Here is a 20,340-nt window from a genome sequence, read left to right as displayed (position 1 = left end):
TATCTTCATGTGTCAAATTAACTTGTGGGTTTAAAAACATAAAATTCACCATACTCTATTTCAGGGATAACAGAGGTCAAATTTTACTTAAATTCATTAAGTTTATCTTTTATAAAAAACCAAAAACATTTTAGTATATGTCCAGTAGAATAAGGCATATAAAAATCTTGAGTAACATTTTTCTATAGTGCTTTAAATTGTAGTCTTAAAGGCAGAAGAAAAAAAGCAGTATTTCCGTATGATCTTCACATCTTGGTAATGAACCATGGATATAACAAATCTCTAAAGAAGCCGTCACGCTCTGGAGCTGGGTCAACACTAACCTGCCATTTATTAAGATTTATAACCACAGGAGGGTTATTTATATTACATACAAGTAATTCCAAGAGTTCATTTAAAACGACATGTTTTTAACTAAGTATGGCTATTTGCCTGCATCCGTGCACCACATGCACACCTGGTGCTCACGAAGGCCAGAAGTGGGCACTGGATATCCTGGAATGGAGTTACAGATGGTTGTGAGCAGTCATGTGGATGCTGGGAATGAAACTCAGGTCTCCTGGAAGACCCAGTGCTCTTAATTAAAAGCCATCTCTCCAGAACCCTTGATTGGTTTGATTACATACTCGCGTCTACCTTAGTTGGTAAGCGGCAAACGTCTCAAACCGCAGCCCTTAATGCAATGCACAGATGCTGCTAATGTGCAGCTATCTTGCACCATGTACTTAGGCTCTGTTTAGCCGATCTGACTTGAAGTTATCACTGTGCACTGCTTTGGTCTTCTTTTTTAAAAAGAATTATTTATTTTATTATATTATTTTATGTATATGAGTACACTGTCCTTGTCTTCAGACACACCAGAGGTCACTGGATCCCATTACAGATGGCCGTGACCCACCATGTGGGTGCTGGGATTTGAACTCAGGACCTCTGGAAGAGTAGTCAGTGCTCTAACCGCTGAGCCGTCTCTCCAGCCCTTATTTTTGGTCCTTTATGCTGCATGTGACTCTGTAGCACTTACTGGTCTCACCCATCTTTTCATTAAATGGCCCTTCACAGGGTTTTGAGTGTGTGGCGCTTTTTGTTAGGAGTCACATGGTTTACTGTGACAGCTATTTTTACCTCTGTAGGGTCTACTACTTAGTTAATGCTCCGTGAAAAAAGTTGCTTGGATTTAAGTTTTACGTTCCAGTGCTATTTACTCCTCTCAATCTCACTTTTAATGTATGATACAGAACAAATTTCAATCTTTCAAGGAATCTATGTCATGCTAGAGTAGAAATGTCCTGTCACAATACTTGTCAAAAATAAAGACAAACATTCATTATAAATAAAGATTGAAAAAAATTACCTTCGTGAAGAAAGACCTGTCATATTCATGGGTTAATGATATTCATCAAGTCATCCAGAATAAAAGTTTAGTGAGGTCTCACTCTCCAGACCAGGCTAGACTTGACCTCAGAGATCTGCCTGGTCTGCCTCTGGGATGATGGGAATAAAGGCACGCACTACTATGCCACGACTGAACCTCATACGCGCTGTCTGTAGTTCAGATTTAACTCGATAATTAATTTCCCAAACAATTCTATTAAAAAGATGATTTATCCTTAAAAAATAATGGTTTTAGTAATTTATTACCTCAAATTTTAATCTGTATTACAAGTCAAATAAGAAATATGGATTAATCTGATATCTATGTTGATTAAATATTATACTGCTTACAAATGCATTCTTGGCAGACAGAGATTAATCAAATAAAAACTAAAACCATCATATGAACAGATATAGATATTAAGTGAAATTATACAATCCTTATAAAATACTTTTGTTCTGCAAAGAAAACTCACAAGTTAATTTTTGCTATACAGATTTAATAGACTGTACTATTGAACAACCAATTACGTTTACTATTACACTGCTTAAAATACGTAATAGTAAACTATAATTTTGTTTTACTTCTGTGGCATCGGGGATAAAATCCAGGGCCTCATGCACACTCTTTAAGTACTACCTCTATATCTGGAAATCAAAAAGGAGAGGTTTTTAAAGAAAATCTATTTGCTAAAGGTAGTATTTGGACAGTGACTGCATTACTTTTATAAATAAAAACAAATCCTTTAAAAATAAGACTTCAAAAATTTTTATTCAGTCTATGTATAATAAATGCTTGACTTTTTATTTTGTGACAAGAATTCTGTTAAATAAATACAGGCATTTCTATGGTAGTACAATATGCATTCCTTAATAGTCTTAAATTACACAGCATTAAGTATTAAAAAGGATGATCTTAATTGGGAGTGGTGGAACAAACCTTTACTCCCATCACAAGGGGGAGCAAAGGCAGGAGGATCTCTGTGCATTTAAGGCCACCCTGGTTTACATTTTGAGTTCCAGGAAAGCCAGGCCTACATGGAGAGACGTATCTCAAAACAAACAAAACAAACAAACAAAAAAACCCCAGAAAACAAAACAAAACGATGACCTTTAGCAAGAGGGTCATGGAGTTTTAAAAACTGGTTAAATTAAATATTTTGAGGTAATCTTAAATTTTTCTTGCAATATTATCTTTTTAATTTTACTTTACTTTTTATTTAAAAATATATGTTCAGTTACTGGGCAGGGGAGGGTGGGAGGGAGTGGAGTACACACCACAGTGCAGGTATAGAGGTTAGACTGCCAAGTGCCTTGACCTCTGCACTACCTTGCCGTACTGTAGCGATGACTTGAATCCGCACAAAGTCAGTCTCTATAATTCCCCTTTCTGCTTCTGACTGACATGTCAGTGTCAGGAGGGTACTTACTGGCTGAAGCCTGAGGCTGCATTCGAGGTATTCCTCCATTTGGCACTTGAAAATTGGAGTCACTTCTACTGCTTTTCACGGAGTCAACCTGTGTGTTCGATGTTCGGGATAGGTTTGGAAGACTGCGTCTAAGTTTTTCTATAACAATGAGATTTTAAATAAATAATAATAATTAAATCAAAGCACTCTTTTGGATAGGTAACTAAAATATTAAGTATAATTCAAAATAAAATACTTTAAACATTTCTTTCTGTATGCTGAAGAAGTAACAGCTAATTATATAAGAAAAAAGCAAACCCAGAGATTATAAATGTATGAAATAAAGAACCCTTATAGAAACTATAAATTACATAATCAAACCTAAACAAAGGCCACTCCCTGAATAAAATAAAGCAAACCCTTAAAACTTCCCATGCCCACTTAGCCCTGCATCTGGGCTGGAGACACATATTAGTAACTGACAGATAATTAGTTTCATAAAGTTAAATTTACTTTCTCCTCATGTTTACATTAATGAAACAGTAATCATGACTACCCGTTTGAAATAAAACCATTGTGGGGAAATAAATGCATTCTTTTTACACTAAAATGTGGACATCTCTTTCCCAAGCTCTGCTGTTTTACCTTCGTTTTTAACATTGCTCGTCTGTAAATCTGTGGGATGGCCTTGGAGGGAAAGGCGAGGCTGCTGCAAGCGGCTAATCATAGGCTGTGGGGATGCTCTACTGTATTCTATTCCCCGGGCAGGAGACCGTGAACGAGGTGAATTTCGAGGCGACTGCTTAGGAGATGGTCGGGGTGAATTCCGTGGGGATGGAGAAAACCTATTAACAGCAGGGTACACGGCATGGTGCATGCTGTCGTCTTCATCATCCAAGCTCTGTGCATCCAGTTCCTGATCGCTGAACGTGCCCCGCCTCGTGGAGTTGCAAGATGAGCCTGAGCTGCGACGAGAGGTGGTGGCTGCATACTCTTGCCGGAGACCTAGCAACGACAAATGCTTTGTTTATTTCTTTGACTATATCTTTTTTTTCTTTTTATCGGAGCTGGGGACTGAACCCAGGGCCTTGCGCTTGCCGCTGAGCTAAATCCCCAACCCCTCTTTGACTATATTTTCAAACATTTAAATATCAAAAAATGAAGTTAATGATTTATTATTGAGAAATTCAACTTAGGATGTAAAATATAAAGAAAAATTCCTTTTCTACTTCTAAAATTCTTCTCTATAAAGTTGCATAAATTACATCCCAAAGTTATTTTTAAACTGAATGAAAATGTATTGTTTGCTTACTTGTAAGACTTCTTACTCTGGAGTCTTAAGTAGCAAGGTAAAGCCATAAATTAAAAACAAAACAAAACAAAAAGCAGTTCTGCTGTAAACACAGAACCCCAAACCTGGATTGAAGGAGCACTGAGGGAGAGCCATGCAGACACTGAGCAGACTGCAGTAGCCAGCATACAAACCTCTAACATCATAAGGAGGGGAAGGAATCTAGGTGCATCATCAGCAAGTCCTGCTTGCTCCTGGCATCCACTAAAGGGAGTGCAAAGGCAGATTCAAACCTTTTTGCACAGAAACTGCTATCGAAGGGGTGAGTTCCAGGGTATCTTTTAAAACCAGTAAAACTCCTGTAAAAGGAGTGCAGTGGCAGAGCAAACATGAGGTGGATCCCCATGAACTACAAAATAAAGGGCAAGCAACCCCTCCAAATCCTTAGAACTGCTAGGTTTACGTAGCCCTGTGGTCTGGGATGCACAGAAGTGAACGAGTTACTTACTGCAGTACAGAGCAGTAACAAGACAGCAAGGCAATAGAGAACACTGCTTTAGAAAGGAAGTCAGAACCCAATGCAGCCTCTCCAGTAACAAGGGAGAACTTTAAGCAAGTCACAATCAACATAGTATTTTGCATTTCTCACTGTAAAAACAAAGGCACTTAGCCAGGCAACAGCTCAAATATGTAATTCTAATTTTTAACTACTGTATATACATCTTAATGAACCATGCTGTAAGAATAAAACCATAGCTTTAAAAAGAGAGGGCAGGGAGATGTCCTCAATTTTCTAGCATAATGGCTTAGAAAGAACTACTAGGTATAAAAAGTTATGATTTCTACTATTTGCTCCCAAATACAGTGTCAAAACTACAGAAAGTAGCCTGCAGAACTCTCCACAGAAGTCAGAGTTCCAAGTAAAACCTGAGTTTGCTCTAAGATGCAGAATTAGGCGGCATTCTCTTTGCTGTGCATGTAACTAGCATCTTACTGACCCTACCCTGACTCAGTGGGGAGAGGGAAAACCACAGAAGAAAGTTCTGTGTGGTCAGTGCTTTGGGTTAAGGAATCAAGGCCGCATGAAACTCTGCATCTTTCTAGGGGAAGTCATAATAAAGTGGAAATGATCCAGTGGAGTAGGAAACCGTCTGCAGTTTCCTAAGACCTACAGCTTGACAAGGCTTACAACATATCTTACAGACATCATGCAGTAGGTACAAGCAAAGCTCTTCAATTTGTTAGCTGTGGTCCGCATGCTCGGCCACTGTCAGGACTCTGACATGCACTTCACTGAAAGGCTGCAGGGTCAGAGTTCATCGTGTGGCATCCTACAGTATACACATGTGCAGGAACAGCACCGCTGCCCTCCTGCATTCAAAGAGAGCCAGGGTATCCATCCTCAGAAAGTATGAAAGGGTTTTGCCTGTGGATACCTTGAGGGCACCAGGGGCGACATTAGAGACTTACGGGGTCCAGTGTGACTGAGATACCACAGTTTCATGGAAGAGTAATAAATGAAAAGATAAAAGGCTTTCTAGGTATTTAAGACACAGAAGAGTAACAATTACAGCGGCAAGAGCCAATACAAACTGCACGGGATACAAACACCACTCACAGACCTTTCTTATCCTTCCTACAGCCAAGCTGTCTTATGTAAAATACAATTTGAAAGCAAGTACATATGTGGCACTGGTCTCTGAAATGTTTATACTTTCGTCATCTTACTATGTTTCACTTATAACACTTTAAGATGCATAATAAAGTGAACATATACAATAATCTGTGTAGTAACAAAACTCTCAACTTTTAAGAATGAAAACTTACTTTCTTCCTGCATCCGGGCTAGAATCTGCACATCGGTTACGTCATTTAGCTTATAGTTGGATCCAATTGAATCTTCATCTAATTCTGAAGCACTTAACTCACTATCTATAGAGGACTGAGGGCTGAGTGGAGGGTTTCTATCTGATGAGCTCTTGAAGTTACCTTTAGGAAAAGGAAAAAACACATCAAATCTTGAAAGAAAAAAACTAAGCTAAAACATTTGGTACAATTAGCCAAATAATGACATCCTTTGATTTGGGTTTTATTCTGCCATTTACAAAATTCCCCAAAACTAAAATTAGATACTGACCTCATTAGGAGAAAAAAGTATAACAAGTCCCACAGATAGTTAAGCTTTCCGCAAGTGCTGCATACACAGTAACTACAGGCTAGACCAGTGGCTCTCAACCCTCTTACTGCTGCAGCCCTTTAACACAGTCCATGCTCTAGTGACCCCACATGTTGTGGTGACCATAACATTCTTTTTGTTGCTACTTCGTAACTGCAATTTTGCTGCAGTTATGAATTATAATGCAAGTATCTATGTTTTCCAGTAGTTTTAGGTGACCCTTTGTGAGCCATTGGGCCAGAGAATTTCAACTTTTATAAGACAGTCAGGGAAACCATTCTGTAAGTAGATGAGTACAGTGTTTTCGCCTCTCAAATTCTGTCATTAGCAGCATCATAATCTTTTCCTTGAAGAAAAAAAGTACTTTCCCTAAACAACACACTTAATTTGAAAAAAGTAATTTTTTAAACATTTAAAAACCAGCCCTCTCCAAAGAATACTAAGTTAATTTATCCTACATGATGCCACGCTTGCCAAACTAGTAAAGAACAATAGACCGTAGCAAGAAAATTAGTACATTTAAAAAAAAAAAAGTATTCTATAATACCAAACCAAAAGGAGAAAACTACAGGAGCAAGAAATATACATAAGAATTCAGTGTGTTTCTTAGGAAGGCTAAGCCTTCTTCAATGGCTCTCTGCTTTTGTTTCTTTGAGACAGGGTTCTACTTTGTAATATAAACTTTCCTTGAACTCACTACGCAGCCTAGGCTAACCTCCAACTTCCAGTCCTCCCGCCTCAGCCTCCCAAGTGCTAGGGTTATAGGCATGTAATACACCTAGTTTTCCAAAAACATTCACCATCACAGTTAACCATCCACAAGCCACCTAAGGTCCCTCTTTGTCCAGGAAGCATGTTTGTAAGGAAGTAGCTTCTTCTCTTTGCAGACCCCATTTTTACCCTTCTGTCTGTAGCCATCTTCATGCCCATGGGCTGACCTTCAGATCGGTGACCTGCTCTGTGGACAGCCATCTTTGACTGGCGATACCATCCTTCCCTCTCTTCTTGACGCCATCTCCACACCCAAAGCCCCAGCTCCAGACTGGTGGTTTGGAGACCATCTTTGCAATGGTAACGAGACAGGTTATCCGCTAACTACCTTCACCTGGCCTAGCTCAGATCAGCCAGATTATTGCATAAGATACAAAAATAAAGAAGTCCACATGTTCAACTCAAATTGCAAATACAAGAACAACATGAATGGCCAAGACAGCACATCTTTCTTTAAACCCACTAGAACTACGTTAAGTGTTCCCTAGATAAACTCCAAAACACAGAATTTAAAAGGATAACCATAAACTTTGTCAAGGAATTCAAAAAAATCCTTTGACCTCTAAAAGGTTAACAACAATGCCTGAGTGATGTCTAAGAAAATATAAATACACAGCTGGATAAAATGACAAAGATAATTTAAGATTTAAAAACTGAATGCAACAAAGAGATAGAACTAAACAGACACAAGCTAAAATGAAGATGGAACTGAAAATTCAATATGCCAGTAAGAAAACTCTGGGGAAAGTTTTAGAAGAAGAAATGTATCAACAGAAGAATATTAGGACTTAAAGTAGAGGATTTGGATGAAGTAAGACTATAAACAATACAAGCATAAAAAAAGAACATGCAGGAAATGTTCAACACCACCAAAATACCAAGCCTTTGAACTAGAGGTATAGATGAGGGAATACTAAGTCAGTGACACAAACCAGAGTTAATAAGATCAGAGAACGATCCAAAACCAAGCAAAGATCTACCGATGCAGATACGGCAAACACACCAAATCCCAACTAGACAAGACCAAAAAGAAAATTTCCATGGCATAAACAACCCCTTACTGAATGATGAGTTGGTCAAAGCAGCAATCAAAATCCCTCAATAAAATACAAGCAAACCTAGGCACATTATCAAGAAGGTCATCCACCATGATCATGTTAGTTTTATCCAGAAATCCAAGTTTAGAGGGCACAACATATATAAGTTAAAAAACGTAAGTCATATATAAATGGACCTAAAGGTAAAAATAATTTGATCATCTCAAAAGATGGGAAAAAAAAAAGCCTTTGACAAAACCCAACACAGTTTCATGATAAGTCCTAGAGAATGTAGGACTAGAAGGGACCTCCTAAATACAGGGTAGATATGACAAGGCTAACGTGAAGATTATCATAAATGGAGACAAACTTGAAGGAATCCCATAAAAATCAGGAATACAGCAGTTGTCCACTTGCCCTCACTCCTTTTTAATACAGTGGCGGAAGCACCAGCCTGAACAAGGCAAGAGAAGGGAGTTAAAGTGATACAAATAGGAAAAGAAGTCACGTATCCCTATTTGCAGATAATATGATACTATATATAAGAATTCCCAAAAAATTCAACCAGAAACCTTTTACAACTGACTTTAGGAAGTGACAAGTACACAACTGATTTATAAAAATCAGCAGCCTTTCTACACACCACCAACAAACATACTGAGAAAGAGGTCGTGGATACATGCCCATTTACATTATCAAAACAATCAAATATCTTGGCACAAACCCAACCAAGGTGACAGACTCCACGACAACTTCCAATCTCTGAATGAGATGGAGACACGAGAACATGGAGAGGCGCCATGCTCATCAATCAGTAGAATTACTGTAGTGAAACTAGCCATCCTATTAAAATGACATACAGATCCAATAAGAACCTCAATCACAGAATCAGGAAAAAAAATCCTAAAATTCATATAGAACCAGAGAACATCCTGGATCGCCAAAGCAGTCAGAACAGAAAGAGTAATACTGAATGGAGTGCCATGCCAGGCCCCAAGATACAGTACAGAGCTGGAGTAATAAAACAATATGGTAATAGCACAAAACAGATATGCAGACCCACTGAATAAAATAGAGGCCTCAAACATGAGTGTTCCTAACAGCCACCTGACAGTCGACAAGAGACCACACACACACACTAAGAAAAGACAGTATCTTTAACAAGTGGTTCTGGGGGAAAAAAAAGGTGTCTACTCGTCTCTACTCAGATGAATGAAATTGAACCTGCTATCATCCTACACAAAAAATAGCTCAAAGTAGAACAAAGACCTTAATTTGAAACCTGAAATACCAGCACTGCTAAGGAAACAGGCAATATCTTACAAGATGTAAGTGTTGGAAAAAACTTTCTGTATAGGACTGTACTGGCTGGTTTTGTGGGTCAACTTGACACAAACCAGAGTCAACAGAGAAGGAGCCTCAGTTGAGGAAATGCCTCCATGAGACCCAGCTGTAAGGCCTTTTCTCAGTTAGTGACTAATGGGGAAGGCCAGACTCAGAGTGGGTGGTGCCATCCCCAGGCTGATGGTGGTCCTGGGTTCTATAAGAAAGCAGACTGAACAAGCCATGGGAAACAACAGGCCAGTAAGCAGCACCTTCCATAAGTCCTGCATCCAGGTTCCAGCCCTGCTTGAGTTCCTGTCCTGACTTCCTCGAATGATGGAAGCATAAGCCAAATAAATCCTTTCCTCCCCAACTTGATTTTTGGTCATGGTTTTTTGCTGCAGCAACAAAACCCTGACTAAGACAAGGACCTAGCTGCCCAGCAACCAATACAATAATTGACAAGTGGGACCTTATAAAACTAAAAAGCAGCCTGGCCATTGGACACACACCTTTAACCCCAGCACTTAAGAGGCAGAAGCAAATGGATTTCTGATAGTTTAAGGTCATCCTGGTCTACATAGTAAGGTCCAGGATAGCCAGGGCTACATAGAGAGCCTGTTAATAGACAAAAACAAACAGCAAAAAACTAAAAAGCTCTGTACAGCTAAGAACAACAAGTCACAAAGAAACCCACAAAATGGGAGATAATCTTCACCAGCTACACCTGACAGAGGATTAAATAATCAGGACAAAGAACCTGAAATTCAGAATGAAGGAAACAAATGATTCAATTAAAACATGGGCTGGGCATCTCAACAGAGACCACAAAAGGAATCCAAATGGTTAAACAGTACCTCCAAAGTGTTCCTCATCCTTGGCAATTAGAGAAAGACAAGTATGAGATTTCATCTTGCCCCATCCAGAATGACTAAGACCAACAAAACTGACAGATGCTGGCAAGACTGGAGAAAGAGAAAGGAACCCTCATTCACTGTTGGTTGGAATGTAAATCTGTGGATGCAGCCATTTTGAAAATCAGTATGGAAAATCCTCAAAAAGACAGAAATAAATCTATTGTGTGGTCAACCATCTCCTTCCTTGGCCTGTGCCCACCAGACCCGACCTCGTATCTGCAGATACCTGCTGAGCCAGGCCCACTGCTGCCCTTCCCATGGAGCCAGGAGTGAAACAGCCTAAATGCCCTTCCGTTGATGAATGGACTGTGAAAATGGGACGCACAGAGACACAGGAATACTGCTCAGCTGTAAACACTAAAATCAAATCATGAATGATTATAACTCAAGACTGAAAGACAAATGCCAGGTTCTCTTGTCTGCCATTTCTAGCTCCAAATCTTCAGGCATGAGTTCATAAACATGGAATGCTGAAGAAAACCAGCAGAGTATAAAGGAAGCATGGGTCAGGAGAGCTCTAGAGAGGGAATAATACAGATATGAAAAGGAAAACAAAATGGAAGAGGAGGGGCTTCGTCTGTCAACTAGCACGAGGGGCAGACAGGCAGGTGGGACTCTGGAGCTCACTGGCCAGCCACTCTAGCCAAAACATGAGCTCCAGGCCCAGTGAGAGACCCTATCACAAAACTAAGGTGGAAAAACTAAAGAAAAGACCCAATGTCAGCCTGTGGACTCCCCATGCATGTGCACACAAACACACATGCACACACGCTCACAGCTAAGCAGCACTCACAATTTTAAGGGAAGCCGCACTAAAAAGTTAAAGGCGGCGGCAGTAAGAGTGATGTGGTAAGCTAGAGAAGAGTGAACTACTCAAGCAAAGGGCCAGTAGCAGACCAGGGCAGACTCCCAGGCCACAGCCGGTCCTCCTCACATCTACTACAGCACCCGATGCTCTTGGTACATTCACGCAGAAAGAACTTTATGCTTTGAATTAACTGTAGTACCAATGCTTACTAAACCTCTTTTAAAAACAGGGCTGTAGACTTTATAACCCCAACAGGCTGTAAACTTTATAACCCCAACAGGCTGTAAATTGGTTAAAGGAATCAAATTTGTGTTCCTGTTTAATTAACCAGATTTTAAATACTAATTTAAAAACCAGATTTAGGTAAACACCAAAGAAAATTATATGCAGAAAACAGGTTGCCACTAACTTACCTTTGTATCCCTGTTGCTCAGTACAGTAACTAGTATAAAACAGCACATCAATGAGATTCTCTCCTACTGCTTCAGTTTCATAAATAAACTGAACCTAAGCTTCTGATGAGTTGTGACTTTCGGAGGTCGGCCATCAGGTAAGCCACTCCTTACCTGAATTTCCAGGAAGTATAAGCTGCTTGACTATGGGAGGTCGCACTGGTGTTGAGGATGGAGAGTTGAAGCCACTGCTGTAAGGGCTACTGGCATTTGGACTATAAGGGCTTGAATAACTCATAGAGTTGAAAGGATTATTGTATAAATTTTGTCTCTTGAGAGCTGTATTAACGAAAAGGAAGAAAATCAAATTTAGTAACTGATAAAAGGTTAACATTTCAAAAAGTTTTCTTACTAAAGATTCATGGGTCAGGACATGATGTCCCATTAAACAGCCTTTTACATAACTGTCTGTGTCCACAGATTAGTGCTGCTGTCAGCTTGGGTAGGAATTTCACAGGAGTCAGCAATCTCTGGACTTGTAACTGGTTCAAACGCTGAGAATAAGTGACTGTTGACTGTAAGTCACAAGTGTGACACCTCTATCATCCAACCAGAGCTTAAGGATCATGGTGGCTAGTCTAACAGTGTTGGGTCTAAAACAGCAAATGCAACCACACCCCACACACGAATCAATCCTTAAGTGGACACTTCTTCCTTCCATTACAGAACATTTTCAATATTTACAAACAAGCCAAATCCCAGAGAACATAGAGACATTGGCTCAGAGAGAGATTATCTTAAAATAGCAGGCACTCAGGGAAGGGTAGCTACGTTGGTAAAGAATAGGGAGGAGCAGCTTCGGGAAAGTAGCTGAGTAAGATGTGGTCCAGTATTTGGGAAGAAGAGGCAGGTGGATCTTTTTGGATTTTGAGGGCAGCCTAGTCTATATAGTGAGTACCAGGTCAGTCAGAACTACATAGTGAGACCCTGTTTCTCACCTCCCCCACCCAAAAAAGTAGCAGACATAATAGAAGTCCTGATACACTATGCCCAGAAGCATGAAATCTATTCAGTAACAAGTTAAAGCATTAGGGTTTTTTTTGTTTGGGGGGAGGGATGGAAGAAGGGGGAAGGGATGTTGTTTGAGCAAAGAGCACTGTGATATAGTCATATCAGAGAGAAAACATGATAAATAGACTAGACTAGGTAATAAACTGACTAGAAATGAATTTTAAAAAGGAACAGACATTAAAAACTGGAAAGATGAATAAAGGAAAATAAATTAGATGGCTGAAGTTCTGGTTTGCCTACTGACAGCACAGTGGACGGTTTAAGGAGGAGGAAAAAGAAACAGTTGTCTAGTTAGACCATGTGATTGTACACATATTCTCTGTGAGATTGCACAATTTCTATATATTTGCTATGTATTGCTATGCAGCATGATCATAGAAACGCCAACCTGAACAGAAGCACAACTGCTGATTTCAATTTCCTCTAGTTTATTATATTTGCTTACTACCAGCATGTCCCTCTTCTGTGTTCTTCACAACACTAAAGACCATCATTATGCCAAAGATTCCCATAGTTGTTTTCAGTCCCAAATTTTCCTCTGAGCTTTAATGTCAACATTTCCCCACAGGTATGGCCAATGTGTCCTGGAGTCAGCATATCAAATTTAATTTATAATCTTTCTGCTAAAATCAATTTCTCCTACAGGACCTAGGGGAGATCCCTCATTTAGACTGGTGTGGTGGCTTGAATAATAATGGCCTCTATATATTCATATGTTTGAATACTTGATCCTAGTTAGTGGAACTGTTTGGGAAGGATTAGGAGGCATAGCCTTGTTGGAGGAGGTGTGGCCTTGATGGAGGAGGTGTGGCCTTGTTGGAGGAGGTGTGGCCTTGGAGGAGGTGTGGCCTTGTTAGAGGAGGCATAGCTTGGTTGGAAAGGTGTGTCACTGGGCATGGGCTTTGAATTTCAAAAGCCCACACCCTTCCAGTTGTGTATTGCTTTCTGCCTTGAGCTATCAGGTAATATTTTGAAAGCTCTTCACTACTGCTCCAGGACCATGCCCGCCTCCATTGCTCCCAACCATGATGGTTATGGACTCACCCTCTGAAACTGTAAGCAAGGCCCCAGTGAAATGCTTTCATTTTTAAATTGACTTAGCCATGTCCTGCCACACAAGTGGAAAACCTAGAAATCACTCATGGTGCTTCCTTCTATTTCTTCATATCTCATTTATCCCTTTTATTACTCATAATCCCCCCATGATGTTAAATATATTGACTTTATACATAGTTCTTACCTTATAAATCCTTCCCAGCTCAAAAGATAGAAATCAGAATTTGTCTTTCTCTAGGTCAGTCTAGAAATTCTAATATTCCCCTCCCTTTCTGTCATGGAGCTAGCTACAAAGAAAAAGTTTTTCACCTATGTTATCTGATAGATTAAGATCCCTATTTCAGAAGGGGTCTTGCTAGTTTCCCTAACGAGTTTATCATACCCTTTGACACAGTGGTCCATGCTCCAATCAGGCTTTTGCTTAAGTCTCCATTAAAAACTCAAAGGGGAAGCTCAGGCGATGCTGGCTCTCAGTGGGTAAAGGGCTGGCTGTGCAAGAATGAGGGCTGGAGTTTACTGCCTAGCTTCCATGTAAATGTGACAAGTGTGTTGGCCTGTTTGTAACTCCAGCTGAACACAGGACCCCAGAACAAGGTGACTATAATCTCTCAAATTTCTAGGTAAGTTTTGCCTTATCAAAAATATATTTTAAAAAAATCTTCTTGAAAAGAGAACGTTCAATACTACAAAGTTCAAACTTGCAACTGGTTATTTTTCCATTTAGGAAGTCAAAAGTGACTTGGCATGGTAACACACAAGTTTGATCCCAACACTTATGAAGCAGAGGCAGGTGAAGCACTCTGAGTTCAAGGCCAACCTGGTCTACAAAGTGAGTTTTAAGCAGCAAAAGTTACACAGTGAGATGTTACTTCAAAAAGACTTACATATTTATTTTAAATATATACATTACATACATATTTTAAGTAATATATTATACCTATATAATTTGTTCTGTGCATGTAGCTATGATTAAATGCTGTTAAAAAGATATAGTGCTTGATAACATGTAGTTCTGGTTAAGAATAGCTGTCTTATATGCCTCCACAATTAAAAACATCATTTATATGTATGGGTATTTTGTCTGCATGTATGTTAGTGTACCATGTGCATGCCTGGTACCTCTGGAGGTCAGAAGAGGAATTCAGATCCCCTGAGTTACAGTCAGTTGTGAGCTGCCACGTGGTGATGGAAATCGAGCCCAGGGCTTCTGGAAGAGCAGTCAGAGTTCTTAATCGCAGAGCCATCTCCAGGTTTTCACACAGTTGGTATGGCCCCATCAGCTCACCGGATCCTGTTTTTCTGTACATGTGCTGGTCTGTCTGTCCTTTCTTCACCCCTTACTGCCCCAGTCATGTCTCGGGGCTTGTTTAGAAGTTGATATACAATCCAGTATGGCTTTGAACTCAATCTTTCTACTTCACCCTATACTAGAATTACAGACACATACCACCCACCTCCCACTTCTTTTAGTCTTAAATACCCTTGTTATAATAAAACAAAGAATCTTTCATTCAAAATTGCTATTTTTGAGATACAGCAACCTTACTATCATCCCACAAATCTAGGTTGGAAACTGGCAAATGTCCCCATTCTGTTTTAAACCAAGAACTGGAGAACCATAACTTGAGAGTCAAAATCAGGCCACTCCCTGTTTTAAAATTAAACTGTACTCAGTCTTGCCCACTGCCTTAGTCAAGGTTTGTAATCCTGCATGAAACATCATGACCAAGGAGCAGGTTGAGAGGAAAAGGTTTATTCAGCTTACACTTCCACATTGCCTCATTGCTGTTCATCACCAAAGGAAGTCAGGACTGGAACTCACGCAGGTCAGGAAGCAGGAGCTGATGCAGAGGCCATGAAGGGCTCACTTACTGGCTCACTTCCCCTGGTTTGCTCAGCTTGCTTTCTTATAGAACCTAAGACCACCAGTCCAGGGATGGCACCACCCACAAGGGGCTGGATCTTCACCCCTTGATCACTAGTTTAGAAAATGCCTTGCAGCTGGATCTCATGGAGGTTGGTTTGACACACGAAACCAACCAGTACCCACTACCTAGGTGCTGTGTGCATATATGTGTTCTATGTAGACACATGTGCCAGTACCTGTGCAGAGGGTTAACAAGGATAAGGGCTGTTCTATCAGTTTCTGCCTTATTCCTTTGAGATGGGAGTCTCTCACGGAACCTGACGCTCTGCTGGCAGCCACCAAACCCTAGAAATCCCCCTGCCTCCATCTCACAGCACTGACTTCAGGCACATCCACGGTACACTTGCCTTTCTACAGGGGTAATGGGAATTTTAACTCAATCTACATGCAGAACATGTTCTTACACACTGAATCATCTCCCCAGCTTTCTAGAAATACTCTGAATGTCTAATAATACCATCTGACTAAAATTTAGTCATTTCACATTGTCTACAGATTTATAACAATCTTTTTTACTCGATTGCTGACTGAATATAATAGAAATCAAGGTCCAGAGTATCATTCTAAAAGAGAATTCATATTGAAACAAAATCTTTTTGAAACTCATATAAAGACTTTGTTTTTTCAAAGAGGCTTTTTACAGAGATGAAAAGACTCAGAGTCAGCAGCTCTGTAATTACTTCCTGTGAGTTATCTGCACATAACTATTACCTCTAGCAAGCCAGCTTAACTCAGTCTTTCCTCTGCTTTCTCATTCACTTGCAGCTTAAACTCTAACCAAAGAACCCACATGTTTATAATAAACCCAAAGCGGAAAAATGTAAGCACCCAGCTGTACAGCAAACGCAGAGTCTAAAAGCAAGTGAGTTACATGCTGCCGGGATGGACGGCTGGGTGGTTAAGACTAAAAGCAAGTGAGTTACATGCTGCAGGGACGGCTCAGTGGTTAAGAACACTTGCTGCTCTTGCAGAGAACCCAGGTTCAGGTCCCAGTACCCACATGGTGACTCATAACCATTTATAACTTAGGTCAGAGGTTCTGACACCCTTTTCTGACTTCTGTGGGCCCTACACATGCATGCACAAACATATATACATAAGAAATACTCAAACACATAAATTATTTCTTTAATTTTTAAGTGTCTACAGGCATGAAGGCCTGAGTTCCGATCCCCAGCACTCATGTAAAAGTCTAAGCGCAGCAGCACACATTTGCAAATGCAATGCTGGAGCAGGAGGAATAGGCTTTTTCAAACACAGGAGTCTATGGGGCTATCACATATGCAAAATACAGCTAATCCAACTTCAAAAGTCCCAGAGTCTATCACAGTCTCGACAACCTTAAAGTTCAAAGTCTCTTCTGAGATTTACACAGTCTCTTAACTGTAATCCTATATAAAATCAAAATCGAAAAGCAGATCACCTACTACCAATATATCATGGCATAGGATATATATTACCATTCCAGATGTCATAGTGAAGAAATACTGGACCAAAGCAAGACCAAAAACCAGCTGGGCAGACTCTGCATTCCCATGTCTGATGTCCAGCTCCTCTCAGGACTGATGACCACAATGCACCTCTTTCTCTTGGGCTGGTTCCGCTCCCTGTTAGCAACTTCCCTCGGTCGGTATCCTTTATCTCTGGCACCTCTAACATCTTTGGGTCTCCAAGGCAATGCCAACTTTACAGCTTCTTGTTCCAATATCTGAGATCTACACATGATCTTTTGGGCTCCTCCAAGGGCTTGGGTCACTTCTCCAGCTCTGCCCTCTGTAACACTCTAGGCTCTAGTTGACTGGGTTCCACTGCTGCTGCTGTTCTTGTTGGTCATCCTATTGTACTGGCAGCTCCAATATGTCTTCCCCTGCAACCAACAGGCTTCACCAATAGGCTCATAGGCTTTCTTCATGTTGCCAAGCCTCAACTTCTTTGCATGACCCCTTCTGTCCTGGGCCACCAATTGCCAATTGAGGCTGCACCTTCACCAATGGCCTTTCCTGGCCTCTCATGGTGCCAAGCCTCAGCTGTTCTCTCCATGGCCTTCAAAACCAGTACCACCTGGGTGACTCTTACACATTATCACGTCCAGATACAGCCTGAGGTACATGCTTATCAAGGTTATCTCAGAACAGACTTCCCAGAGGATTTCACCTCAATAGTACTAGTCTCTTCTTCAATCACCATTAATTTTTTAGTTTCAGCTAATCACCATCAATTGTCCCAGTAACCCTTTCTACTCTTGACCCTATGTCAGAGCCATATGGCCAAAGCTGCCAAGTTCTGCAGCTTGGTGGGGATGGGACATGTCCATTTGTTCGATTACATTATCACCAGCTTTCTGTTTTCCAATGGTTTCCTTCACTGCCTAAGCTTAGCCATCCTGGAACTGAACTCAGAGATCTGCATGCCTCTGTCTCCTGAGTTCTAGGATTAACAATGTATACTGCCACACCTGAACCTAAGCTTTTCTTTACCTAAAACTTGCTCTGTACCAGGCTGGCCCTGTACACAGAGATCTACTTGTCTCGGTCTACTGAGATCAAAGGCATGTATCACCATGCCTGGAACTAAGTTTTTCATGGTCAGTATGCCTCAAGATTTGTATTAAAAGTATGCCATTCCACATCAAGATCAGGATCAAAAGCCTATGGCTTCCGGCCTCAAGATAGGGATCATAGGTGTGCCCTCCATTTCAGATTGTAGTTCATTCCAGATATAATCAAGTTGACAACCAAGAATAGCCATCGCAATCCATCCCTTGTCACTCTAACGCACAATCATATCTCTTTATGTCCAAATAAAAACAATAACCAGGCCATAATAACACCTAACATGAAATATCTATCCTTTGTTCAACTGCAAACAAATAAACAGTAAGTTTAGCTGGGTGAGATCTTGCCCCAAGGTCACCATTCCTTTAAGTCCATTTAATATCACTGAATACAGAATTTAGCTCCATTTCACTTCCTGGTGCCCCCTTCACTCTTTGAACTACAGCTTTTGTATTTTTTCTTTCTCAGGTTGCTACTCCTGATCAGAAAACATCTTCATAACAGTGAGTCAGAGGGCAGAGTCTAAACTAGGCTTTTTGGAGACTCCTTTGTCAATGCAATTAATCTAAATCTCTTCACTTCAGCCTCAGGCAGACTCTTCCGACAAGGGCAAAAAAGTAGCTACCTACATTCTTCACCAAAATATCACAAGAACAGTCTGTAGGCCACATACTAAAATTCTTTTCCGCTGAAACTTCTTTGAGCCCCACAGTTCTAAACACCCTCATTTACACTGTCTTCCATGCCTCTACTAATATGGCCCATTAAGCTCTACTTAAAGCATTCTATTGCTTTCAAAATCCCCAAATCCACATTCCTCCAAACAAAAGCATGGTCAGGCCTATCACAGCAATACCCCACTTCTAGTAACAACTTCTGTCCTAGCTTGGGTTTTATTGCTGTGAAGAGACACCATGACTAAGGCAACTCTTATAAGAACAACATTTAATTGAGGCTGGCTTACAGGGTCAGAGGTTCAGTCCCTTATCATCACGGCAGGAAGCACGGCAGAGTGCAGGCAGACATGGTGCTGGGGAAGGAGCTGAGAGGTCTGCGTCTTGATCCAAAGGCAGCAGGAAGAGGCTCTCTTCCACACTGGGCAGAACCTGAGCACTAAGACCCTTCAAAGCCCACCTACACAGTGACATATTTCCTCCAACAAGGCCACACCTCCTAATAATACCACTCCCAGGGCCAAGCATATTCAAACCACCACAGAGCTCCATTGTCAGCCAATCTAGCTGTATCAGTGAGTTCCGAGTTTCAGTGAGAAAACCATCTCAAAAATACAAGGTCGGAAGCAACAGAGAAAGATACATGTACTTGCTAGTCAACTTGACACAGGCTAGAGTCATTTGGAATTAGAAAATCTCTACTGAGTAATTGCCCCACCAAAAAATCAGATTATCTTGATTGATGATTGATGCAGAAGGCAGCACTAGCTCACTGTGGAGGATGCTACCCCTAGGCTGGTTCTCCTAGGTACTGTAAGGAAGAAGGCTGAGCAAGCCAGCACCCAGTATTCCTTCATGGCCTTTGTATCCACTCCTGCCTCCATGTTACGGCCCTGTCTTCCCTCAGTGATGGATGGGTTGACTATAAACTGAAATAAACACCCTCCTCCCCAAGTTGCTTTTGCTCATAGTATTCTACCACAGCGATAGAAATGCAATCGAAGCAAACACCCAATGTCAACCTTTGGCTTCCACATGCACATACACACATAACATACATACATGTACTTGTACCAACACAGGTATGTGCATAAACTCTCATGAACACCACTACATAGATACACATACATAAAAAAGCCTACTCAGAATTACTCATGCTTCATAATTTCATGAACAGTGATTGACACTGGCGTGTCACAGTAAATGGCACAAACAACCATGAACACGTTCTGTAAGCTTCGTGAATGATCTTGAACAAAAGAGCAGTAAAGCAATTTAAAATGTCAACTACAAAAACAGAAAAGAAAGCAAGCTCTGAGAAGGAAGAAAAGTGAGTTGAGAGGCATCGTCTGTGAGCTGGAAGCCCAGCTACACTCTTACATCCGTTACCGTCTCCTCACTCTGTGAGCGCCTGAGCCCTGCTCATGGAGCCCACAACACGAAGACAGGAACAGGTAGGTTCTTCAGTCAGGCCCTGGTAGCTCTTGCTCCTCATGTGTGTTTCCAGCACATTCACTTACCAAATGTAGGATAAGTTTGATGACATGAGACAAACATTTTTC

At 40.7% G+C, this 20,340-nt stretch overlaps 1 protein-coding gene across 3 annotated transcripts in view; it reads right to left on the bottom strand.

The window, feature by feature from the left end:
* Positions 1-20,340, bottom strand: part of Slain2 (SLAIN motif family member 2) — a 58,739-nt gene that overhangs the window by 15,925 nt on the left and 22,474 nt on the right. For all 3 annotated transcript variants that reach the window (XM_032917075.1, XM_032917076.1, XM_032917077.1), the window contains exons 3-6: positions 11,670-11,834; positions 5,899-6,060; positions 3,426-3,785; positions 2,802-2,939 (exon numbers count right to left, since the gene is read on the bottom strand). In XM_032917075.1, the coding sequence (XP_032772966.1) occupies positions 2,802-2,939; positions 3,426-3,785; positions 5,899-6,060; positions 11,670-11,834 (825 nt within the window). The remainder of the gene's footprint in view (positions 1-2,801; positions 2,940-3,425; positions 3,786-5,898; positions 6,061-11,669; positions 11,835-20,340) is intronic.

Source organism: Rattus rattus, chromosome 11, assembly GCF_011064425.1.
Source record: "Rattus rattus isolate New Zealand chromosome 11, Rrattus_CSIRO_v1, whole genome shotgun sequence".
Lineage (NCBI taxonomy): Eukaryota > Metazoa > Chordata > Mammalia > Rodentia > Muridae > Rattus > Rattus rattus.
Note: the sequence above shows the minus strand (reverse complement) of the source record. Positions and strands in the feature narration are given on the sequence as shown.